Genomic DNA, 27,418 nt, shown 5'->3' with positions numbered 1-27,418 from the left:
TTTACCAGAGCAACTGGGTATGGGGAAACCTGAACTTAGTTTTGCTTAAAGCCTGTTACCCTAACAAGGAGGGACTTCCTAAAAGGACAGGAACTGACCTAGAAAATGAAGTATATGGATTAGGTAATTTTACACTTAACCTCATGATTCTGAATGTTGAATCTGAAACTGCACTAGTCTTGCCTGCTATGTCCGTATTACCAGTCAAAGGTGAATTATGTGTAAGAAAGAATGGTTCAGTACACCTGGGTCATAGTAAATGTACTACTGTGATCGAATTCAGTGATAAAGGCAAGTCTACATTTAGAGCTTCCCGTCATTCCTACTTCATATGTGGTCATACCGCATATATCCGTTTACCTCTAGATTGGGATGGTACCTGTTACATTGCATTCCTTCTGCCACCTGTTTTCCTAGCCCCTCCTGATTATCATAGAAATACCCATCTAGTACACAATAGACCCCAGAGAGATATCCCGATTGTTGACTACACTGAAACAGCATGGGAACAATATACAGACTTCAATAAAGGTCTCTTTCCTTACATAGGTGTTGTCTCAAATAGTAAACTGATACGTAGATTAACCAGAACCCTTGAAGCAGTAGTGAATGAAACTACTTCCGCCCTAGGCAACTTAACAGAGGAGCAGTCTGCGATGCGGATTGTTGTTCTCCAAAATCGTCTTGTCCTTGACGTCATCCTAGCCGATAGGGGCGGAGCCTGTAGGGTCATCGGATCGAGTTGCTGTGTTTTCATTCCAGAAAACGCGCCATCCGTATATAAAGCCATAACTCGTCTTCATAAGATTGCAAGCCAGATACATCAGAATCCAGGCACCTGGACATGGTCCGGTTGGTTCTGGAGCGTGTTGTCAGCCTGGGGATGGAAAGTCCTATCCTTCCTAGGTATTGGCCTTCTCATAGTATTCAGTTGTTGCCTGTGTCTACAATGTGGACCAGCGATTTGCGGCCTGTGTGCCACATCATGTATTCCACGTTCAAGTTCTCATTCAAAATCCCGGAAGAAGAAAGAAGAGCAAATGATGTTACATGAACAGATTGATGGATTCCTGAGGATCGATATTTCATGAAGGGTCCGTAGGGGACAAGGAGGGAATGAGGAAATATGAATTTTTATGATCAATTGTGTCCCCTATCTTAGACCCCAACGGCTCCATGTACATGCTACAAGTACATGTATGTTCCCTCCACTTCAAGCTATGAAGACGCAAATACAATTGTGTCCAACGTCAACATGTCCTCTTTCAGATCCGCCCTGAATGGGTCGAATATTCCGTTCCTAAGTATGCCTTGCCACCGTCTTTATATGGTATACTTTTCACGTTTTCCAGCTCTGGCAAGGTAGGCCCTGAATTCTGCCATCGAGCCTTTTCCTGCTTCTGCCTCTGAATGCTCCAGCCTGGACCTGCATCTGTATCCATGACCTTTGTCTTACTTCCTATGCGGCTAACGGTGCCTGGCCCTGCCTGTTGCCTGCCAAGACTGTATTCAGCCTTCAAGTTATCTGCTCCGCTCCTCGAGAAATGCATTCCTGTCTAGTAGTTTAGGTAAACATCCTTCCAGCTACAGAGCAAAGGGCCCGGCCTTACTGTCTCCGAGCAAGTAATTCATGACTTCTGTTGCCATGGTAGGCCCATGCCCCCTCGCATCACATGTAGACACATAGACGCTTATACACGCACTAGTAGTTAGTATAGGATAGCCTCTGCCTGAGAGACCTTTCCTTCCAGATAATATAGTTCCTTAAACACAAGATAATAGATACGATTTGGGATTAGGTTGTTCTGACATCCCAGACTTCTGTCTCCTCATGTAGGGCTAAATGTCAAGTCCCCTTCACCCTCTAGTTACACGTCAATCACACGTCATGCGGCTGCGCGCGCATCTCTGCCATGTATTTCTGCTGACATTTCAGGATTCTCTTATGGATCCACCCACCTGTGACATCCTCTTAAATGACGTTTCTAGTATACGCCTTTATGCACGCCTACTGTAACGCCTTTTTTATTACGTATGTGTATTCTTATCTTTCCTATCAGCTGTTACGCCTCCTGCATCTGTCTTTATTGTAATGCATTTACTATATATATTATAACCTGTCAATAATGTATTGCCGATCCCTTCCTGAACCTCAGTGGTGACGGAACCCGATTGCCTGGTTCGAACCAATTCCTTTGTAAGGAATAAATTCCCTTTTATAACCTCAAATACCACGGATTCTGCCTCTTATTTTTACTGAGTTATTCTTTTTGAATTTTTACCGCATAAATTAAGTCTAGGTAATTTAAATTTACCACAATCCAGTTCCTCCAAACCGGGATTGTAGTGAGAGTGTGGTTTGTGGGACAAGCTTTGTATTTTGGGCTTGGGCTAAAGTGTGCGCAAAAAATTGTGGCATTGACAAAAATCTTGGATTTTCCCAAATGGACATCACTTGGATCGGCTAGAGAGGTATGAAGTGTCATCAATTGTTGTCTATGCCCAAGAGCATTTTGCATTGCGAGCACCCAGACCTCATTATTGTGATTTGCGGTGGCAATGATCTGTGCACAATCACAGGGGCTGAACTAGGCAGACGTTGCAGTGGTCATCTGAATTTTGTCCAAAGATTAACCAATCTAGGAAACATGTCTACCAAACAATTTCTGCATTTCTCAGTGACCCTATCATGGGCTCCATTTACTACAATAACATCCGCTTCGATATGGCAGGTGTGTTACGGAAGGATGGAGTCCATTTCACAGCATTTGCAAACTGGATCTTCCTTGATAACATCCCGGATTGTATCCAGTTCTATATATAAGTGTGCACAAGACAGTGTAAAAACAAAGGCTCTTTTTAGAGCCACTCATTTGAGGTATAAATGCATTTTTCAATTTCACACACATTTCTTTATGTGTCATCTAGATCTGCAGATTCATCATGGAGTTAATTACTAGGGCTACAACATGATTTTTGCTAGATAAAAGCTAATGGTGGATCCATGGATCCGTTGATACGTGGATCAGGGCAAATGTAGAAACTAAATTGTTTCAAAATTGTATCTGCAGAGGTGTTTAGGACAATGTCTGTGTACAAGAGAGCATGTATTATAGTCTATGTTAATATATCTACATCTGTGCAAAAGTGTAAGAGGCTGTATTGTGTCTATATCGGCATGTAAATGTAAGCTTCTAAGTGCATATATTCACACTTATATGTCTGTCTATGTGAATATGTGCTGGGTTGTGTATGTGATGGGAAACGTTATATGTATGTCAGTGTCTAAGAGTCTGTGGTTCCAAGGTTGTCTGTGTGTGTGTATGTGACTAAACAATTATGAGATTTTATGATTGTGAGTATTACTTTGTGCATCTCTACTGTGACCATAAATGTAAGTCTTGGTGTCTGTGGAAAGCTTGTGTAGGTGTGCTGTGTATAATTATTTACATGCATGTGTCATTAACATTCAGTATGTGAGGTTAAGTAAGTGTGTGTGTGACTCTGTTGTGCATTGTGTGGGTTGGGGTTTCTCTGTGTGAGGGGGAGATTCTGTCTGATTGTGTAGTTGAGTATGTGTCTGTGAGGTTATGTACATGTGTTTCTGTCTATATCAGTACATGGAATTCTGTGACTGTGGGTTTCATTTTGAGCATAGGATTTACAGTGCATATAACTTTATATGCATGATGTGTTTGTATCTTTTAGGGGAGGGTTAAGTGTATCTGTCAGTATGAGGATATGTGCATGTGTATCTAAGTGTGTATATGTAGTTGAGTTGTGACAGTTACCGAAATTGTATAAGTAACTATTGCCCTGATTTAGATATCAGCGGACTAGTTACTCCATCACAACTGTGATGGATATCCCATCCAGCAAAATATAAATCCCATTACATCCTATGGGATTTATATTTTGCTGGATGGCCCATATGTCACCGTTGTGATAGAGGAACCCATCTGCCAAGATCTAAATCAGGCCCTATGTATGCATGTGATTCTGTATGTATGAGTCTGTATATGAGCATGAGAGCTTACATAAGTGTGTGGATGACTGTATCTATGTATTTGTGAAGCTGGGTGTCACTCTGTGTGTGGGGGATGCTTGAGCAGAGTTGTGTGGGTGAGTATGTATGTGCGAGATTGTCTAAGTATGTGGGAGTGTGTGCATGTGTATATGTACATGATTGTGTGAGTTATGTCACTGGTAAGTGTGTGTATATACGTGTGTATGTTTCTGTATGTTCATTTTTTTTAAACAGTGTATGGATTTGTGGATCCACTGCAAAGTGTTAGGGGGTCACACTGAGCAACACAAATGATTCTTAAATCCAAAGAACAATCAAAAAATAAGTTTATCATTAGGTTCAATTATACAGAGGGTCTTTTCACAGCACCCACAAAAGATCCCGGGGTCATGGTACCTCTGCCCTGTCCCTTTCTACTTTTGAAAAATGTTTTATATGGAGAAGGGGACCAAGTTCTAAGATGGCAGCCACAACTTGCTTTTCAAGTTACAGACAGCCAATCACAATGCAAGGTGTGGCTCGCAGATTTGTGGATCCATCGCCAAAGATCCGCAAAGGATCCCCATTGTGAAATATACCTTTTTTTAGCCTGAAGTTCTCCCACATTACTGAATGGATTTATATCAAAAGTCAAAAGCCCTCTTTCTGGACCAAGATCTAGCTTTATCACATATTTAGTGTAAATCTGGTCAGCGGTTGTCAGTGGTTTGAGGTGTCTAAAGTGCCTATGGAAAAATCAGTCCCCGCTTAGTAAATCACCCCAAAGCTTTCTATGCACAACCTAGACAAAACATAGCACTTTTATGGAAGGCTTCGTGGAGATTCATCAACCGGCACGAAAGTTATCAACAATACAAAAAAGGTCTTCCCTATGGAAACTTGATGCTAACTATAACTACCCAGTGGTGACCGCCGCTGGGTAATTTATGTGTATAAAAAAACAAAAAACAATTAATCAATTTACAAATTACTATTCAATAAAACCAGATTTATCAATTAATAAAATATTGTTACTCAATTATTAATTTACCTCCCACCCTGTACCCCTACAAAGCTTGCAGCCGATCCCAAAATATAGTGAAAAAATAACCATTCCACAATTTACATATTTAAAATTAAGTAATCGGTATTAATAATTAATTGCTAATTAATTAGTACTTAGTTAACTTCCCACCCTAGCCCCACACAAACCTAGCACCGCCAACTAAAATAAAGTGAAATTAAATAAGTATTCCACAATTTACACATTTAAAATTCATTTCAAAATTAGTATAATAATATTATTTATTGAATTATTACTTATTACTTCCCACCCTATACCCCTACACACCTAATTGCCGGCAATAACATATAATGAAATAGCAGTATTACATACATTACTTGATAAACATCAATTAGCTATTTAAATGCAATTTATTAAATAATTCCTAATTATTTCATACCTAATTTACTTCCCACACTATTTTCCTATAAACCCAACAACCCACTAAGACACTGTTAATTACTATTACAAATTAATAAAACATTCTAACTCACTTAAAATTACAAGCTATATTTTAAAAACAATAGTGTTTCTATATACAATAGTCAGACATAAAATTAATATATCAAACAAAGCACATAAAAAAATTAAAAAACATTATTTGTACCCACATATTAGTGAAAAATATATTAAAAACATAGATCTTATTTGCAATGATATTACATACCTCAAAAAAAGATATTCTTGTCAATGATATTTGTGTGTCACAATATTTAATTTACCATATCTTTGTCTCCTGGTATTTTTGAAACAATAGTTTTTCCTAACACCCCCTTCCAGCCTAGACATTGTCTGCTATATAAGAAATTGAGGTTTTCAAAACTTGATTCACGCTAATTTAAAATACAAACAATCTCTCAAAATATGACATATAGATCACTTCATCTTTAGGCCAAACGGGAACACCACATTATACATTTGCCAGCTTTTATAGCACTGTTGATGAGAATAGAATGGATTGCAGCCAAACCCAATTTTGAGCAATTTTAAATGATACTTCTGATCAGGCAGACAGAACTTATATAGGAAAAGAAGTCCATGCCCAAACTATGTATAAGTAAGAATGATTGAGGGTCTCTGACTCACAGTTAACATAATGATTGCGAAAAAATGGACTGCTGAATCTTTCAATTAGTGCTTTGAGGGGAAGGGATCCCATGCTAACACTTCCTCTGAAGACTAAACAACATTTTAAATTATTTAAACCTATTGAAAACTGCTCTGGCTCATTCCTTTTCACTAACAAGGATCTCCTCCCAACACAACCTTGAGATTTTGGGAAACCGATCACTCAGAGCTAATTGGTTAAAAAAATCCTAGAAAGTAGAAGTTGGCCATAAAATATCAGGACATTTATTAAATTAAATTAATGCCAGATCCCTTGAACCATTGAACATTTTGGTAAGCACAATATTCTTTTGAGGCAGCCCTTTCAAGGACATCCCAAGAATACCTACGTTCCCCGCAAAAAATCTCCAACTCGTACAGGGCTAAAAAATAAATGTTGTTGCTTTAAGCTTTCATTAGGGGGCCCTTGATAGTACACCATAGATTAGATTGAATTTTACAAGCGAGTCCGACTGACTCAAGATCCTGGGCTTTGTATAGCCCATATGGGTCTCCGAACTCAAATTACTTAAGAACGTGAGGCTCACAATCTCAATCTGATTTTCATCCTAGTGCCATTTGCAGTTCTCTACTTTTTTTCCTAAGACCAGGATCTTCTTTTCCTCAAAATTTATCATTAATCATTTTTCCATACAATAAAGTCCTAAGTCGTCTAATTTCCTCTGAAGACCCATGACTGTATAGTCAAACACAACCAAATTTCCCGCATATTATGAACACTATGTTGTACTGTGTACCCAGAAGTGATTTGAGCAGTTCTATAGTTTTAGTTACTATTTTAGTGGAGATAAGGGTCATCATTAGCCCACCTGATAATCTACCGCAGCCTCAGTCATACCCCAGTCTAGTAATAGTTACAAAACCCTCAACGTTAGTGGTCTTTTTTCCTCCCGCAACCATGTTTCTTTCAAAAGCGCAATTTGATGATTCATCCACTTTTTGTTAAAAGTGTAAAGCAGTGGCTGATACAACTTACCAATGAGAGTTTGCGGGAGAACTCCATGATCTATGCTTAATTCCTTCTCCGATTCATGATTACCCTGATGGTTTATGAAGGGGGCATAGCGATTCAAAGATTCCCATCCTTGGCCACAACCTGCACAGGGGAGAGACTTATCATTTGAAATAACAATCTTTAAATTAATATTATAATGCTGGGGTAAATTTCCAGACACCTGGTTCAAACTTGGGTAGCCTACATTAAATGCTGAGTGGGATATATTAAGATTTCTCTGTCTAGAAGATAGGCCTCATGGTGATTTAACACTGGCATTACCATTTCTCTCTTTACTAGCAAATCTTCTATGGACACTTCTGCTACAGTTGCTATCCGGAGACCTAGACCTAAAAGATCTGCCTTGGCCATGCACACAATACTGGCTATTAGGGAGGACATAAAGTCCACCCTTGTTAGCTCTTGATCCCTCTTTGCCCATCAAGAAGCCTGCATGTGCAAGGTCTGCAGATGGTGTTTCTTGGAGTGAGTGTATCTGCTTAAAGCTTTGGAGCAGTTTCAATCTGTTCAACTGAGATTATGTTTTTTGCTTTCTTTCCCTTGCAGTCTACATCAAATAAATAGAAGGCCTAAGAAATGAGGGGTAACAATCTCAGAAAGCAATGAAATGGCGGAGCCCCATATCTCTTTCTGAGCATTGGGGTTCCCCTTAGACATGGGAAATATCATCTTAGCCCTTTCTTTGATCTAACCTATGGATTTAGGTTGGACCTTATCAGTGACACCACCCTCACCCACCATTTGACCAATTTTTGCTATTTTTGCTTTAGACATCCCAGCATTATTACATAAAGGGCTTCTCCCTTGGTGGGGTTTAGTTGATAAATTAGGTTGTCCTCCTCCATGGACAATTTCACTTGAGGTAATTTCCTGTTTAAGAGAAGACCTCTGGCCGACCTATGTAGCTTTTCCCATTTTATACTTTTTATTTTTTATTCTTTATATGTTTTCTCTGTCTGTGAGGTGTGGGAATCCTATACTTTAGGGTGGATTTCCCATAGCCATATTTAACAAGTCTTTTTAAATTAACATAGGCTGTCTGAAGATATCAACAGTAGGATGAGGTACACTGGCACATTCTCTAGACCCTTAGAATTCTCTGGAAATAAGGAATGCTGAATATTTGAGTCCTGGTTTCCATAACTTTCAAAATGAACAGAAGCTGTGATTTCCTCTGCTGCCTAGTAAGTGAAGGCAGACACATGTTCATTTTGTCAAGTTCTATTGTGACTTCCTTCAAATAGTTAGTTTGCAACAACTGGTCAAAGTTCATCATGACCAAAGTCTACAGAATCCCTTGCATGGTCTTCTGCCTTAATAGGACTACATCCAATAGAGGTGAAGAGGTAAAAGGATTGATAACCACAGTATTTTTGGAGGAAACCTGGGAACTGATTGATGGCTCCTCCAGTCCCTGATTGAAGGGGCGAATCTGGGTTAGATAGATTTACTGAAGGGACTGAAGATGTTGTGGTAATAGAATGATCTGACCCAACAAGACAAGAACCAATACACATGCTAACTACATATCTTGAGGTCTTACATTGCTATTGGACAGCATGGAGAGATGAAATGACTCTCTCGAAAAACACTCAGGAATGCTCTGATCTCTACTTTTTCAGGAAAGGCCAAGGAACTGCAAACTCTACTGACCATAAAGATGTCCCTGAAAAAAGTACAGTCGCAATCAGAATGGAAATTTCAGACAACTAAATATAACACCATAAATGCCATTTCACCTATATTGGCATAATTCATACCAAATGAGCCTGGGTCTGATAAAAGTGAAAATATAGACCAAACGTATCTTCAGGACCCTAATTCTGCTCTTCAAAATCATTTCAAAAAAAGAAGTTTTGAATCTAAAGGTAAAAGTTCAAGCCATAAATGTCAGAATAAAATGGTCTCTGGAGCACTAGAAGACAATAACCAGCTGCATATGGTGACTGGAACTAGCGAGCCACATCCCTAGTAAACGACACAGCTAGAGATTACAAAAAATTACCAGCATATGAAAGGACCAGCAGGTAGAGACGTTTGAATCAAGTATCACACTACCAGCCACCACATTCGATCAATAAATTACTAACTAGACACAGCAGTTATGATATACGTTTCTTTCAGGAGACCTGGGCCATAGAAGACATGCTGATGGATGGTTGTATATCCCTCCACACACCAGCGACCAAAAGTAATAAAAAAGGGAGGCCAAAGTGAGGATTAGTTGCAGGTATCTTATTTACCCTAGCGGCCTCATCCATCATTACAGGGGAGCTTGGAAAGAACCTGCAGCAAAAAATATTTGAAAATGGCAAAGTCCTTATCGATATTCATAATGTCTAGAACCCCCTGATCACACTCAACAATTACACCAGATCCAACCAAATAGCTTCAAACACAATTCATAGAGGAGAAAGGTGTATCCCATCAACAATGTCTAAATTATTTTCAAAGTATGACACTCAGTAAATGATATGAATGCCCTTTATAGGATCAAAAGCAATCACCATCTGCTGTATATCTCTATGACCCTCCTGGGACTCCAGGAGCTGCAAATTGAGCATCAGCCAGCCTACAGAGACCTAGTTTTCAAAGCAAACCAGATATATTAAAGTTGGAATTTACTGAAAATAGCAACACCCTTCAAGATGCACAGACTAGTTTCAGCCCTTGGAGAGAACTGTTATGGATGAGCAAGAGGACCCGTTCAAATTCAAATGGAACAATGACTTTATTCCCTTCTCACCCCTCTCTTGCATTTATAACAGTGTGCCACCAAACGCTCTGTTCTCTGAATGTGGACAGTCACAAAAATGCATTGGATTAGATAGACTTCTTTCTGTACAACCAGAACCACATCCTCTCCCAACCGCCATACACACAATCTGGATAAAGGAAATTACAACACCATGTATTGCTAAATGGAAGGGTTTCCTATATTTGCTTTAGTGGGTTTGTTAGTTTTCAGATGGTACTTTGTAAAATGCTGGCTGCTTGCAACACTGTCCCTTGGGTCATAGGATGGGTGTTTAAGTGGTGAACTTGAGAGTAAAGGGTGTGGATAGAAGTTGAGATCTGGTCCTCATCTTTCCTAGATGCATTCCTGAAAACAACATAAAGCTGAAAATAAAATTTAGGCTAAGTAATATGGGTAGAAGAATTCACAGCCTACCTTTTTTCAAAATGTACCAGTGGCTCAGGTAGCAGAGCTTATTTTGACTTTGTAGTGAGTATCACAGTGTGCTGAAGGGCAGACTCCAGCCGATGTCTGGTTGTCCTGAGTGATAAGCCAAGGGTGTAAAAGTGCTTGTGTTTGCAGTTTGATTGCCAAGGGGCCAAGGTTTTTAGACTTGCTTGAGAGTATATGGTGTGCCCTGCCCTGGAGTGGGCAGGGCACACACCCCTGTTTGCATTTTACCAGGACCTCTGCTGTGCAATAATTGTCAACAGTATCCACAATTATTGGCTAAGCTAACATTAGCACCTCATTTGCAAGATTGTGCTCAGTATTACTGATTCTATCATCTCTGTATAACATTTATAACAATACTACATTTTGATGAAGCTCCGTTTTTGTTCACACCCTTTTAGGTGAAAGGTGACCCTAATAGCTCCTTCTGTGAACTCAATCTCCTCTTGACAGTGGGTGACCTGTTCACAGCGGGGACAGAGACCACTGCTACAACTCTACGCTTTGGGCTACTGTACATGATGCTCCACCCTGACATTCAAAGTAAGTGTCAACTTTTTTTTTAATACTGATGGTTTAGATTGGATTAAATGATTTTAGCGCATATCAGGGATCCATCTATCCTCTTGCAAATTAACATTTTGATAAAAAGGTTTATATCAAAACTTACCAACTTGAGATCAGTCGACTCTCTAAATTGCCTCCCTCATAAAGTATATTGAAGTGAGGCTACTGACCATCAAATCCCATGAACTCACAATGGAAACTTACGCTATTTACCCTATCATTTCATTTCATATACAGTATATTTAAATAGTTATTAAAACTATTACAAAACTATCTAATTAATGTGAAACATGTAAGACATCTGTTTATGTGAATAACCTCACTCTATTTCCATGACCGGATGAAGCCTTGGCCCCAGCAACAAATGCTAAAATTATATACAGTCACAAAAGGGTTCCACACCATATTCCTTGAGACCTTGAAGTTGCAATACCACTAGTTTAATCAGTGATTATTGAATCATGCTTTCTAAACCTCTCATACATTTAACAAATCCAACCAGCAGCTACAATGTTTCCCCTTTATGACACTGTTAATCACATTTATCAATACTTAACTCTGGTTGTATCTCAGAATATTGACAACTACAACATCGATTGACAAGAATATCATGTCAAAAATATCCTCAAAAAATATATGGAACTGACATACTTTGTACATTAACTACAAAATATTGTGTCAGAAATATTGCTGAACACAATACAATCCAAAAAAGCTAAGAATCCGGATTCCTTTCTATCTGGGCGTGCATGGCACTGTGCTAATCCTAAGCTTAAGGACTTTGATGGAAAAGCAGACATTTGAGGTGAGTAAATTTAGAATGTCGGTGGTGTTGAGAGTGCTCTATACTGGAGCTGCTTTCCACCTAAACATGAGAAATACCCAGAGTTCTCTGCTTCCTTGTTTGCATAATTTATGCATCACTCTATGCCTGAAAAGGTTTTTGTTTGACGTATACTGGGTACTCCCTTGTGTCTGGACAAAGCTATACTTCTCAGAAGAGCTCTAATGAAAGTGGAATAGTGTCAGTGCTTTTCCCATAGAGGTTTTGAAGGTGCTCCAGAAGCTAAAATGAGAGCACATTTTCTGAAAATTCACATTATCTTTCTCAGTCATTTGAGAATGAACTCTGACATTCTCAGTAAAACATCTACATCCAACAAGGGCAGAGACTGTCAGTTGATTCCTTTGTGTTCTACAGCAGCTTCCCACAGTGTTCTAAAGAACAACTAGTGCGCTAACAGTCTTACTTATGACAAAAGTATGGCACACCTGAAGCCATCTTGATTGGAATAAACTGGTAACACTTAAATCATTTAATTTAAAAAGTAACAAAATGAGGGGGTTCATTTTGCCATAGAAAGAAAAATTAGGGCACATTTTGAGTGGCTTCTCAAATCCTCTTCTATTTCATTAAAAAATTCTAACATGCAGACTGAAACATGCACTTTCAATACCAGCAGCAGACTTCCAGTTAACTCCCTGGTGAGCAGTAGATTTACTACATTGATCTGAAGGGGCAATTATAGAGCTAACATTCTGAATTTATGGCAAATGTGTGACACATCTGAATGCCTTCTTGATGGAATCAAATTAAAAACACTGAAAGCATTTCCTACTGAGGAGACTGCAGTAACTGAGGAAATTTGGACATTTCATAACAAATAAGTCTCCCAAGATGGCCACCAGAGAAAAAAAAGCCCAACTGTAGCACAAATATCACCCAGATGTAGCCCACATATAGCCCAATGACAGAAGATTGAAAAACACTTTTTATTTTTTGCAGTTTTATATAGTGCAGACTGGTCAAGTATTGGAGTGTTGCATCTACTTGGACCCCCTTATTGTGAATTTTGCACAAAGAACTTGAGATTGATCTTGCGAAACATTGAGCTTTACTATTCTGTTAACCTGAAGTTGCTCTGAGCTTTGTAACACCTATTTTGACCTGGTTTTAATTAATTTTCATTGTATTGTATTAAGAAAGAGGATTTACTGTTTTATGTACACTTTTATGATCTATATTCCTAATCAGATCGAATAAAGTTTATTGAATTGAATTGAAGTCTCCCAAGTTGGCCACCAGAGAAAAAGGAGCCCAAATGTAGCAAAAATATCACCCAGATGTAGCCCACGTATAGCTCAATGACAGAAGTGTGGAAAACACTTTTTATTCTTTGTTTTTTTGCTGTTTTATATAGTGCAGACTGGTCAGGTATTGGAGTGCTTTACATGAGCATTGGTTACATCATACAAGGCCTAATTCATTTTGGTTGTAGGCATGGGGAGAGTAAGTGATTTGACCAAAATCACAGAATGTTGAGCTGAAGCTGAAACTCCAACCTGGTTCCTCAATTGCAAAGTCTGCAGCTCTGGAAGTAACACCACATCCTCTCCCCTAAGCAGAACATTTAATCAAGTGGTCAACTGGATAAAACAACATAAAGATAACAAATAATTTAAAAGTGCTTTGTCGCTATTTGAAATCTCAGAAAATATGTCCTCATTTTAGTGTTTTAAAGCACTAACCATACCTTCTATGCAAATAAGACCCTCTAATTCCTATAACTTCTGAAGGAAATGATTTAGGTATTACAGTTTTGATTATATCAAGATGACATCAGGCGTGCCACACTTTTGTAATAAATATTTTATGTTAGCAATTTAGTTGTTCATTAGGATACTGTTGGGAGGCTGAGGTCAGGGGCACAGACTCGGAAATTCAAAGGCAGGTAGGAGGGTGCAGAGGCAACAATGTGACCACACTGGGTAGACAGGAAGGGCAGTGGCAGCACAGCATGGAGGGCAGGTGAAAGGGGGCACGGGCAACAAACCAACAATGCAGGACAGGCAAGAGAGGCTGTCACAATATAATAAACCATTGAGGGCAGAAGGACGAGGCAACCATACATGCCAGCAGAGCCGATTCAGGCAGGAAACGCCCAATGTTTTTAAGCCCAAAGGGGCTTTATTTTATCTGTCTCTTGTCTACAATCTCCTCTTTTTCAATTTAAGTCAAGGGGGAAAATCGATTTCCTAGTTTTTTTTCCAGAATGTTAGCAAGTATGGTACATTGTATCATGGAAGGCAGGAGGAATTGGGGTAGGGACATGGACTTGGATAACAAAGGACAGGAGAGACATGGACAGGTGCACCAAACTGACCTTACAGGGCAGGCATCAAGGTTTGCAGCAGCACAATACACCACACAGGGCATGCGGGAACAGCAGTGCAGCACAACAAACTATGGAAAGCAATAGGGAGGGGACAGGACCATGCACATGGACAACAGAGAACAGAGGGGAAAGAACCAATGGCAGCAAGCTGACCATACTGGACACACAGGAGAGAAAGATGCAGCATAACGGACCATAAACGGCAGGAGGGAGGGATCAGGGGCATAACATTGGCATAGACAAGACAGGAGGGAGGGAATAGGGGTCTGCACATGGAAAACAGAGCGCAAGGGGGCAGGGCAGGATCAGCAAGCTGACCATGGAGGCCAGGAAGGATGGGCACTAGAAGCACAACACACCATGGATAGCAACAGTGAGACTATAATGGCATACACACAGACCATGGAGGGAAGGTGTGAGGGGGTGAGGGGTAGGCCTGGATGGTGAACTCCGCTCTGTCTGCGGAGCTCACAGAATGCAGAAAACTCCGCTTCGCATAGTGCAGCTGAGTTTTTTCCCCACTCGGGTTCGTGAACGGTAAATTTGCGAGCGTGAGCTGACGCTTAGATAGAATTTCAACCTGAGCGACAGGAAGACCAGTGCAAACATCAGTTCACACTACACTTTGCCACTTGCGGATCTTTACAGAGTTTTTTTGTAACTTCGAGGAGTTCCGCATAGCAAAACTCCGCAAATTATGCTCAGGCTTTGTCAGGGGCAGCTAGCTGACCACACAGGGATGGTGGGAGTGGCCGTGGGAGCACAGAAGACCATGCATGGCAAGCGAAAGGGCTAGTGGCAGCACAATGGCCATGATGGGCAAGAAGGAGGGGGCAGGGGCATGCACAAAGGACCACGGAGGGTATAAGGGAGGGGTAGGAGCTGGGCACAGACAAGAGAGTTATGGGGAAGGGACCTCACAACAGACGACACGGGGCAGGCAGGAGGAGGAGTTGCAGCCCAACAGACAAGGGAGGGCAGAAGGGTGTGGCAGTTAAATGGACCAAGGAGGACAGGAGGAAGGGGATAGGGGCATGGAATATGGACAGGCAGGGTGGAGGTGGCAGGGAAAGGTTACAGTCATTTGACAATGCTAGGTAGGTAGGAGGGGTATGGTTGCTTAACCGAACACTCAGAGTAGATAGGAGGGGCAGGTCTATGGAAGATGGTGGGCAAAAAGGATGGATCAGGGGCATGCACACAGACATTGGAGGGCAGGGGAAAGGAGAGTAGGGACAACAAGCTAAGCACAGAGGCTAAGCAGGAGGACAACAATGGGGCATGGGATGGGGCAATGGAGGGCAGGAGGAGTAGACTGGGACATCATGCTTAATGGAGGGCAGTGGCAGCACATCAGAGCATGCATGGCAGGAGGGAGGAGGCTAGTGCATGGATTCAGACAACAGAGGATAGGGAGGAAGTGGATGGGACAGCAAGCTAACTGTTCAGAGAAGGCGGGAAGGCCAGTGGCAAAACAACGGCCACACAGGGCTGTAATGAGGGAGCAGGGGCTTGGACTTGGACAATGGATGGCAAGGAGGAGGGGAGGCAGGAGGAGCACGCTTGGGTGGGGGCATCACAATGCCATGCCTGGCACTGCTTCCAAACCCCCACCATCCATTGTGATAGGCATCTTACTTAATGTTGAAAAATACCTAGAAATTCGACGAAAAAAACAAAGATTACAGGGACGTTATAGTTAGACTCAGATTTCACTCGTAGAAAACCATTGAAATTCAGCAGTTATAGTTACCTGAGCTAACTATAACTTATGCCCCCGCAATGCACTTCTTATGACCTCAGACATTACATCACATCATTCATGACATGGTCAGTGACATCACTCATGACATCACTCATGACATCTCAAATGAGCTGTGAATGAAATGGAACTATAATAACTAGAAATTTATTTAGGGATAGTTAGTGTATATTACCACCCTTTTTTTTCCTTTTCTTTCATGTAAGAACCACTATAATATGCAATGTGCCCAGATCAATAGGGCTGATAGCCTTTCACTTTAAAGTAATGTGTAGTCCATTGTTTATGTTGATGTTTGCAATCATAAGTATGTTTATTATGAACAAGTGACGTTGACGAACATACAGGTACTGCGGTCACGGGGCAAGATATGCTGAAATGACGTTGTGTGCATATTAACACTTGTTTTCTTTTCTATATTGTATGAATTCCTGAATTTTCGCATCGTGACCAGGTCAATATGAGAAATGCAAACACAACAGTTGATGCACAGAATGCAGAACAATGTCATACATTCACCCCAGTACAGAGATCTGGGCCTAAATCCATCGTTTTTTTGCTCACCATGCCATTCCAATTTGAACCCAGCCATATGCAAATCAGTCTTGACCCTGTGCCTCATGGGAACAGTCCAGCCCGAACTGCCAAGCCAGGTCCTCCCTGGACTGGAAACAAGCATCCTAGGACCGGTTTCGGGGTTTCACCCCTCTTCAGCCAGGATAGCTTGATTCCAGTGGCATGGAGAGCACAGGACTCACGTCTGAGCATACCCGTCCCACTCGAGGTGACAAATGCAAAAACAACAGTTGATGGACAGAATGCAGAACAATGTCATACATTCACCCCAGTACAGAGATCTGGGCCTAAATCCATTGTTTTTTGCTCACCATGCCATTCCAGTTTGAACCCAGCCATATGCAAATCAGTCTTGCCCCTGTGCCTCATGGGAACATTCCAGCCCGAACTTCCAAGCCAGGTCCTCCCTGGACTGGAAAGAAGCATCCTAGGACTGGTTTCGGGGTTTCACCCCTCTTCAGCCAGGATAGCTTGATTCCAGTGGCATGGAGAGCACAGGACTCACGTCTGAGCATACCCGTCCCACTCTGGGTGACAAATGCAAAACCAACAGTTGATGGACAGAATGCAGAACAATGTCATACATTCACCCCAGTACAGGGATCTGGGCCTAAATCCATGGTTTTTTTGCTCACCATGCCATTCCAGTTTGAACCCAGCCATATGCAAATCAGTCTTGACCCTGTGCCTTATGGGAACAGTCCAGCCCGAACTGCCAAGCCAAGTCCTCCCTGGACTGGAAACAAGCATCCTAGGACCGGCTTCGGGGTTTCACCCCTCTTCAGCCAGGATAGCTTGATTCCAGTGGCATGGAGAGCTCAGGACTCACGTCTGAGCATCCCCGTCCCACTCGAGGTGACAAATGCAAAAACAACAGTTGATGGACAGAATGCAGAACAATGTCATACATTCACCCCATTACAGAGATCTGGGCCTAAATCCATCGTTGTTTTGCTCACCATGCCATTCCAGTTTGAACCCAGCCATATGCAAATCAGTCTTACCCTGTGCCTCATTGGAACAGTCCAGCCCGAACCGCCAAGCCAGGTTCTCCCTGTACTGGAAACAAGCATCCTAGCACCGGTTTTGGGGTTTCACTAGGGGTGGGCGGAATTTGCGGAATCGCGTTACGCAAATCTCCGCGAAACGGTAAAAAATCTCCGCGAACACGCAGAAATTCCGCGAACACGCGGAATTGCTTGTTCGCGATGCTTTTTTCCTGTTCACAATTGCTGTTTGCGTGCTCGGGGAGAAATATCTCGCGAACACGCATTTTGAGATCGCGAACAAGCAAAAATTTCGCGAAATCGCGGAAAGCAGACTTTTTAGCAATTTCGCGTTCTCCGCGGAACGCGAAATTACGCAAATTCCGCAAATTCCGCGAGCGGAACGGAATTTACCGCCCAGGCCTAGGTTTCACCCCTCTTAAGCCAGGATAGCTTGATTCCAGTGGCATGGAGAGCACAGGACTCACGTCAGAGCATGCCATTCCCACTCGGGGTGACAAATGTAAAAACAACAGTTGATGGACAGAATGCAGAACAATGTCATACATTCACCCCAGTACAGAGATCTGGGCCTAAATCCATCGTTTTTTTGCTCACCATGCCATTCCAGTTTGAACCCAGCCATATGCAAATCAGTCTTGACCCTGTGCCTCATGGGTACAGTCCAGCCCGAACTGCCAAGCCAGGTCCTCCCTGGACTGGAAACAAGCATCCTAAGACCGGTTTTGGGGTTTCCCCTCTTCAGCCAGGATAGCTTGATTCCAGTGGCATGGAGAGCACAGGACTCACGTCTGAGCATACCCGTCCCATTTGGGGTGACAAATGCAAAAACAACAGTTGATGGAAAGAATGCAGAACAATGTCATACATTCACCCCAGTAGAGAGATCTGGGCCTAAATCCATCGTTTCTTTGCTCACCATGCCATTCCAGTTTGAACCCAGCCATATGCAAATCAGTCTTGACCCTGTGCCTCATGGAAACAGTCCAGCCCGAACTGCCAAGCCAGGTCCTCCCTGGACTGGAAACAAGCATCCTAGGACCGGTTTCGGGGTTTCACCCCTCTTCCAGCCAGGATAGCTTGATTCCAGTGGCATGGAGAGCACAGGACTCACGTCTGAGCATACCCGTCCCACTCAGGGTGACAAATGCAAAAACAACCGTTGATGGACAGAATGCAGAACAATGTCGTACATTCACCCCAGTACAGAGATCTGGGCCTAAATCCATTGTTTTTTGCTCACCATGCCATTCCAGTTTGAACCCAGCCATATGCAAATCAGTCTTGACCCTGTGCCTCATGGGAACAGTCCAGCCCGAACTGCCAAGCCAGGACCTCCCTGGACTGGAAACAAGCATCCTAGGACTGGTTTCGGAGTTTCACCCCTTTTCAGCCAGGATAGCTTGATTCCAGTGGCATGGAGAGCACAGGACTCACGTCTGAGCATACCCGTCCCACTCGGGCTGACAAATGCAAAAACAACAGTTGATGGACAGAATGCAGAACAATGTCATACATTCACCCCAGTCAAGAGATCTGGGCCTAAATCCATCGTTTTTTTGCTCACCATGCCATTCCAGTTTGAACCCAGCCATATGCAAATCAGTCTTGACCCTGTGCCTCATGGGAACAGTCAAGCCCGAACTGCCAAGCCAGGTCCTCCCTGGACTGGAAACAAGCATCCTAGGAGTGGTTTCGGGGCTTCACCCCTCTTCAGCCAGGATAGCATGATTACAGTGGCATGGAGAGCACAGGACTCACGTCTGAGCATACCCGTCCCACTCGGGGTGACAAATGCAAATACAACAGTTGATGGACAGAATGCAGAACAATGTCATACATTCACCCCAGTACAGAGATCTGGGCCTAAATCCATTGTTTTTTTGCTCACCATGCCATTCCAGTTTGAACCCAGCCATATGCAAATCAGTCTTGACCCTGTGCCTCATGGGAACAGTCCAGCCCAAACTGCCAAGCCAGGTCCTCCCTGAACTGGAAACAAGCATCCTAGGACCGGTTTCGGGGTTTCACCCCTCTTCAGCCAGGATAGCTTGATTCCAGTGGCATGGAGAGCACAGCACTCACGTCTGAGCATACCCGTCCCACTCGGGGTGACAAATGCAAAAACAACAGTTGATGGACAGAAAGCAGAACAATGTCACACATTCACCCCACTACAGAGATCTGGGCCTAAATCCATCGTTTTTTTGCTCACCATGCCATTCCAGTTTGAACCCAGCCATATGCAAATCAGTCTTGACCCTGTGCCTCATGGGAACAGTCCAGCCCGAACTGCCAAGCCAGGTCCTCCATGGACTGGAAACAAGTATCCTAGGACTGGTTTCGGTGTTTCACCCCTCTTCAGCCAGGATAGCTTGATTCCAGTGGCATGGAGAGCACAGGACTCATGTCTGAGCATACCCGTCCCACTCGGGGTGACAAATGCAAAAACAACAGTTGATGGACAGAATGCAGAACAATGTCATACATTCACCCCAGTACAGAGATCTGGGCCTAAATCCATTGTTTTTTTGCTCACCATGCCATTCCAGTTTGAACCCAGCCATATGCAAATCAGTTTTGACCCTGTGCCTCATGGGTACAGTCCAGCCCGAACTGCCAAGCCAGGTCCTCCCTGGACTGGAAACAAGCATCCTAGGACTGGTTTCAGGGTTTCACCCCTCTTCAGCCAGGATAGCTTCATTCCAGTGGCATGGAGAGCACAGGACTCAAGTCTGAGCATACCCGTCCCACTCGGGGTGACAAATGCAAAAACAACAGTTGATGGACAGAATGCAGAACAATGTCATACATTCACCCCAGTACAGGGATCTGGGCCTAAATCCATGGTTTTTTTGCTCACCATGCCATTCCAGTTTGAACCCAGCCATATGCAAATCAGTCTTGACCCTGTGCCTTATGGGAACAGTCCAGCCCGAACTGCCAAGCCAAGTCCTCCCTGGACTGGAAAAAAGCATCCTAGGACCGGCTTCGGGGTTTCACCCCTCTTCAGCCAGGATAGCTTGATTCCAGTGGCATGGAGAGCTCAGGACTCACGTCTGAGCATCCCCGTCCCACTCGAGGTGACAAATGCAAAAACAACAGTTGATGGACAGAATGCAGAACAATGTCATACATTCACCCCATTACAGAGATCTGGGCCTAAATCCATCGTTGTTTTGCTCACCATGCCATTCCAGTTTGAACCCAGCCATATGCAAATCAGTCTTACCCTGTGCCTCATTGGAACAGTCCAGCCCGAACCGCCAAGCCAGGTTCTCCCTGTACTGGAAACAAGCATCCTAGCACCGGTTTCGGGGTTTCACCCCTCTTAAGCCAGGATAGCTTGATTCCAGTGGCATGGAGAGCACAGGACTCACGTCAGAGCATGCCATTCCCACTCGGGGTGACAAATGTAAAAACAACAGTTGATGGACAGAATGCAGAACAATGTCATACATTCACCCCAGTACAGAGATCTGGGCCTAAATCCATCGTTTTTTTGCTCACTATGCCATTCCAGTTTGAACCCAGCCATATGCAAATCAGTCTTGACCCTGTGCCTCATGGGTACAGTCCAGCCCGAACTGCCAAGCCAGGTCCTCCCTGGACTGGAAACAAGCATCCTAAGACCGGTTTTGGGGTTTCCCCTCTTCAGCCAGGATAGCTTGATTCCAGTGGCATGGAGAGCACAGGACTCACGTCTGAGCATACCCGTCCCACTCGGGGTGACAAATGCAAAAACAACAGTTGATGGACAGAATGCAGAACAATGTCATACATTCACCCCAGTACAGAGATCTGGGCCTAAATCCATCGTTTCTTTGCTCACCATGCCATTCCAGTTTGAACCCAGCCATATGCAAATCAGTCTTGACCCTGTGCCTCATGGAAACAGTCCAGCCCGAACTGCCAAGCCAGGTCCTCCCTGGACTGGAAACAAGCATCCTAGGACCGGTTTCGGGGTTTCACCCCTCTTCCAGCCAGGATAGCTTGATTCCAGTGGCATGGAGAGCACAGGACTCACGTCTGAGCATACCCGTCCCACTCAGGGTGACAAATGCAAAAACAACAGTTGATGGACAGAATGCAGAACAATGTCATACATTCACCCCAGTACAGAGATCTGGGCCTAAATCCATCGTTTTTTTGCTCACTATGCCATTCCAGTTTGAACCCAGCCATATGCAAATCAGTCTTGACCCTATGCCTCATGGGAACAGTCCAGCCCAAACTGCCAAGCCAAGTCCTCCCTGGACTGGAAACAAGCATCCTAGGATCGGTTTCGGTGTTTCAGCCCTCTTCAGCCAAGATAGCTTGATTCCAGTGGCATGGAGATCACAGAACTCATGTCTGAGCATACCCGTCCCACTCTGGGTGACAAATGCAAAAACAACAGTTGATGGACAGAATGCAGAACAATGTCATACATTCACCCCAGTACAGAGATCTGGGCCTAAATCCATTGTTTTTTTGCTCACCATGCCATTCCAGTTTGAACCCAGCCATATGCAAATCAGTCTTGACCCTGTGCCTCATGGAAACAGTCCAGCCCGAACTGCCAAGCCAGGTCCTCCCTGGACTGGAAACAAGCATCCTAGGACCGGTTTCGGGGTTTCACCCCTCTTCCAGCCAGGATAGCTTGATTCCAGTGGCATGGAGAGCTCAGGACTCACGTCTGAGCATACCCGTCCCACTCAGGGTGACAAATGCAAAAACAACAGTTGATGGACAGAATGCAGAACAATGTCATACATTCACCCCAGTACAGAGATCTGGGCCTAAATCCATCGTTTTTTGCTCACCATGCCATTCCAGTTTGAACCCAGCCATATGCAAATCAGTCTTGACCCTGTGCCTCATGGGAACAGTCCAGCCCGAACTGCCAAGCCAGGACCTCCCTGGACTGGAAACAAGCATCCTAGGACTGGTTTCGGAGTTTCACCCCTCTTCAGCCAGGATAGCTTGATTCCAGTGGCATGGAGAGCACAGGACTCACGTCTGAGCATACCCGTCCCACTCGGGGTGATAAATGCAAAAACAACAGTTGATGGACAGAATGCAGAACAATGTCATACATTCACCCCAGTACAGAGATCTGGGCCTAAATCCATCGTTTTTTTGCTCACCATGCCATTCCAGTTTGAACCCAGCCATATGCAAATCAGTCTTGACCCTGTGCCTCATGGAAACAGTCCAGCCCGAACTGCCAAGCCAGGTCCTCCCTGGACTGGAAACAAGCATCCTAGGACCGGTTTCGGGGTTTCACCCCTCTTCCAGCCAGGATAGCTTGATTCCAGTGGCATGGAGAGCACAGGACTCACGTCTGAGCATACCCGTCCCACTCAGGGTGACAAATGCAAAAACAACAGTTGATGGACAGAATGCAGAACAATGTCATACATTCACCCCAGTACAGAGATCTGGGCCTAAATCCATCGTTTTTTGCTCACCATGCCATTCCAGTTTGAACCCAGCCATATGCAAATCAGTCTTAACCCTGTGCCTCATGGGAACAGTCCAGCCCGAACTGCCAAGCCAGGACCTCCCTGGACTGGAAACAAGCATCCTAGGACTGGTTTCGGAGTTTCACCCCTCTTCAGCCAGGATAGCTTGATTCCAGTGGCATGGAGAGCACAGGACTCACGTCTGAGCATACCCGTCCCACTCGGGGTGACAAATGCAAAAACAACAGTTGATGGACAGAATGCAGAACAATGTCATACATTCACCCCAGTACAGAGATCTGGGCCTAAATCCATCGTTTTTTTGCTCACCATGCCATTCCAGTTTGAACCCAGCCATATGCAAATCAGTCTTGACCCTGTGCCTCATGGGAACAGTCAAGCCCGAACTGCCAAGCCAGGTCCTCCCTGGACTGGAAACAAGCATCCTAGGAGTGGTTTCGGGGTTTCACCCCTCTTCAGCCAGGATAGCATGATTACAGTGGCATGGAGAGCACAGGACTCACGTCTGAGCATACCCGTCCCACTCGGGGTGACAAATGCAAATACAACAGTTGATGGACAGAATGCAGAACAATGTCATACATTCACCCCAGTACAGAGATCTGGGCCTAAATCCATTGTTTTTTTGCTCACCATGCCATTCCAGTTTGAACCCAGCCATATGCAAATCAGTCTTGACCCTGTGCCTCATGGGAACAGTCCAGCCCAAACTGCCAAGCCAGGTCTTCCCTGAACGGGAAACAAGCATCCTAGGACCGGTTTCGGGGTTTCACCCCTCTTCAGCCAGGATAGCTTGATTCCAGTGGCATGGAGAGCACAGCACTCATGTCTGAGCATACCCGTCCCACTCGGGGTGACAAATGCAAAAACAACAGTTGATGGACAGAAAGCAGAACAATGTCACACATTCACCCCACTACAGAGATCTGGGCCTAAATCCATCGTTTTTTTGCTCACCATGCCATTCCAGTTTGAACCCAGCCATATGCAAATCAGTCTTGACCCTGTGCCTCATGGGAACAGTCCAGCCCGAACTGCCAAGCCAGGTCCTCCATGGACTGGAAACAAGTATCCTAGGACTGGTTTCGGGGTTTCACCCCTCTTCAGCCAGGATAGCTTGATTCCAGTGGCATGGAGAGCACAGGACTCACGTCTGAGCATACCCGTCCCACTCGGGGTGACAAATGCAAAAACAACAGTTGATGGACAGAATGCAGAACAATGTCATACATTCCCCCCAGTACAGAGATCTGGGCCTAAATCCATTGTTTTTTTGCTCACCATGCCATTCCAGTTTGAACCCAGCCATATGCAAATCAGTTTTGACCCTGTGCCTCATGGGTACAGTCCAGCCCGAACTGCCAAGCCAGGTCCTCCCTGGACTGGAAACAAGCATCCTAGGACTGGTTTCAGGGTTTCACCCCTCTTCAGCCAGGATAGCTTCATTCCAGTGGCATGGAGAGCACAGGACTCAAGTCTGAGCATACCCGTCCCACTCGGGGTGACAAATGCAAAAACAACAGTTGATGGACAGAATGCAGAACAATATCATACATTCACCCCAGTACAGAGATCTGGGCCTTTAAATCCATCGTTTTTTTGCTCACCATGCCATTCCAGTTTGAACCCAGCCATATGCAAATCAGTCTTGACCCTGTACCTCATGGGAACAGTCCAGCCCAAACTGCCAAGCCAAGTCCTCCCTGGACTGGAAACAAGCATCCTAGGACCGGTTTCGGGGTTTCACCCCTCTTCAGCCAGGATAGCTTGATTCCAGTGGCATTGAGAGCACAGGACTCATGTCTGAGCATACCCGTCCCACTCGGGGTGACAAATGCAAAAAACAACAGTTGATGGACAGAATGCAGAACAATGTCACACATTCACCCCACTACAGAGATCTGGGCCTAAATCCATCGTTTTTTTGCTCACCATGCCATTCCAGTTTGAACCCAGCCATATGCAAATCAGTCTTGACCCTGTGCCTCATGGGAACAGTCCAGCCCGAACTGCCAAGCCAGGTCCTCCATGGACTGGAAACAAGTATCCTTGGACTGGTTTCGGGGTTTCACCCCTCTTCAGCCAGGATAGCTTGATTCCAGTGGCATGGAGAGCACAGGACTCACGTCTGAGCATACCCGTCCCACTCGGGGTGACAAATGCAAAAACAACAGTTGATGGACAGAATGCAGAACAATGTCATACATTCACCCCAGTACAGAGATCTGGGCCTAAATCCATTGTTTTTTTGCTCACCATGCCATTCCAGTTTGAACCCAGCCATATGCAAATCAGTTTTGACCCTGTGCCTCATGGGTACAGTCCAGCCCGAACTGCCAAGCCAGGTCCTCCCTGGACTGGAAACAAGCATCCTAGGACTGGTTTCAGGGTTTCACCCCTCTTCAGCCAGGATAGCTTCATTCCAGTGGCATGGAGAGCACAGGACTCAAGTCTGAGCATACCCGTCCCACTCGGGGTGACAAATGCAAAAACAACAGTTGATGGACAGAATGCAGAACAATATCATACATTCACCCCAGTACAGAGATCTGGGCCTTTAAATCCATCGTTTTTTTGCTCACCATGCCATTCCAGTTTGAACCCAGCCATATGCAAATCAGTCTTGACCCTGTACCTCATCGGAACAGTCCAGCCCAAACTGCCAAGCCAAGTCCTCCCTGGACTGGAAACAAGCATCCTAGGACCGGTTTCGGGGTTTCACCCCTCTTCAGCCAGGATAGCTTGATTCCAGTGGCATGGAGAGCACAGGACTCATGTCTGAGCATACCCGTCCCACTCGGGGTGACAAATGCAAAAAACAACAGTTGATGGACAGAATGCAGAACAATGTCATATTTTAACCCCAGTACAGAGATCTGGGCCTAAATCCAGTGTTTTTTTGCTCACCATGCCATTCCAGTTTGAACCCAGCCATATGCAAATCAGTCTTGACCCTGTGCCTCATGGGAACAGTCCAGCCCGAACTGCCAAGCCAGGACCTCCCTGGACTGGAAACAAGCATCCTAGGACTGGTTTCGGAGTTTCACCCCTCTTCAGCCAGGATAGCTTGATTCCAGTGGCATGGAGAGCACAGGACTCACATCTGAGCATACCCGTCCCACTCGGGGTGACAAATGCAAAACCAACAGTTGATGGACAGAATGCAGATCAATGTCATACATTCACCCCAGTACAGAGATCTGGGCCTAAATCCATCGTTTTTTTGCTCACCATGCCATTCCAGTTTGAACCCAGCCATATGAAAATTAGTCTTGACCCTGTGCCTCATGGGAACAGTCAAGCCCGAACTGCCAAGCCACGTCCTCCCTGGACTGGAAACAAGCATCCTAGGACTGGTTTCGGGGTTTCACCCCTCTTCAGTCAGGATAGCTTGATTCCAGTGGCATGGAGAGCACAGGACTCACGTCTGAGCATACCCGTCCCACTCGGGGTGACAAGCCCGAACTGCCAAGCCAGGTTCTCCCTGTACTGGAAACAAGCATCCTAGCACCGGTTTCGGGGTTTCACCCCTCTTAAGCCAGGATAGCTTGATTCCAGTGGCATGGAGAGCACAGGACTCACGTCAGAGCATGCCATTCCCACTCGGGGTGACAAATGTAAAAACAACAGTTGATGGACAGAATGCAGAACAATGTCATACATTCACCCCAGTACAGAGATCTGGGCCTAAATCCATCGTTTTTTTGCTCACCATGCCATTCCAGTTTGAACCCAGCCATATGCAAATCAGTCTTGACCCTGTGCCTCATGGGTACAGTCCAGCCCGAACTGCCAAGCCAGGTCCTCCCTGGACTGGAAACAAGCATCCTAAGACCGGTTTTGGGGTTTCCCCTCTTCAGCCAGGATAGCTTGATTCCAGTGGCATGGAGAGCACAGGACTCACGTCTGAGCATACCCGTCCCACTCGGGGTGACAAATGCAAAAACAACAGTTGATGGACAGAATGCAGAACAATGTCATACATTCACCCCAGTACAGAGATCTGGGCCTAAATCCATCGTTTCTTTGCTCACCATGCCATTCCAGTTTGAACCCAGCCATATGCAAATCAGTCTTGACCCTGTGCCTCATGGAAACAGTCCAGCCCGAACTGCCAAGCCAGGTCCTCCCTGGACTGGAAACAAGCATCCTAGGACCGGTTTCGTGGTTTCACCCCTCTTCCAGCCAGGATAGCTTGATTCCAGTGGCATGGAGAGCACAGGACTCACGTCTGAGCATACCCGTCACACTCAGGGTGACAAATGCAAAAACAACAGTTGATGGACAGAATGCAGAACAATGTCATACCTTCACCCCAGTACAGAGATCTGGGCCTAAATCCATCGTTTTTTGCTCACCATGCCATTCCAGTTTGAACCCAGCCATATGCAAATCAGTCTTGACCCTGTGCCTCAGGGGAACAGTCCAGCCCGAACTGCCAAGCCAGGACCTCCCTGGAC

At 44.6% G+C, this 27,418-nt stretch overlaps 1 protein-coding gene across 1 annotated transcript in view; it reads left to right on the top strand.

Moving 5' to 3' along the window:
• LOC146833606 (cytochrome P450 2D15-like) overlaps positions 1 to 27,418 on the top strand; it is a 565,139-nt gene that overhangs the window by 314,736 nt on the left and 222,985 nt on the right. Inside the window, exon 6 of the mRNA XM_085601485.1 lies at positions 10,804 to 10,945. Within this exon, the coding sequence (XP_085457611.1) occupies positions 10,804 to 10,945 (142 nt within the window). The remainder of the gene's footprint in view (positions 1 to 10,803; positions 10,946 to 27,418) is intronic.

The sequence above is a fragment of the Triturus cristatus genome, chromosome 4_2, assembly GCF_964204655.1.
Source record: "Triturus cristatus chromosome 4_2, aTriCri1.1, whole genome shotgun sequence".
Lineage (NCBI taxonomy): Eukaryota > Metazoa > Chordata > Amphibia > Caudata > Salamandridae > Triturus > Triturus cristatus.
The sequence above is the reverse complement of the archived record's forward strand: the minus strand, read 5'-3'. Positions and strand labels throughout refer to the sequence as shown.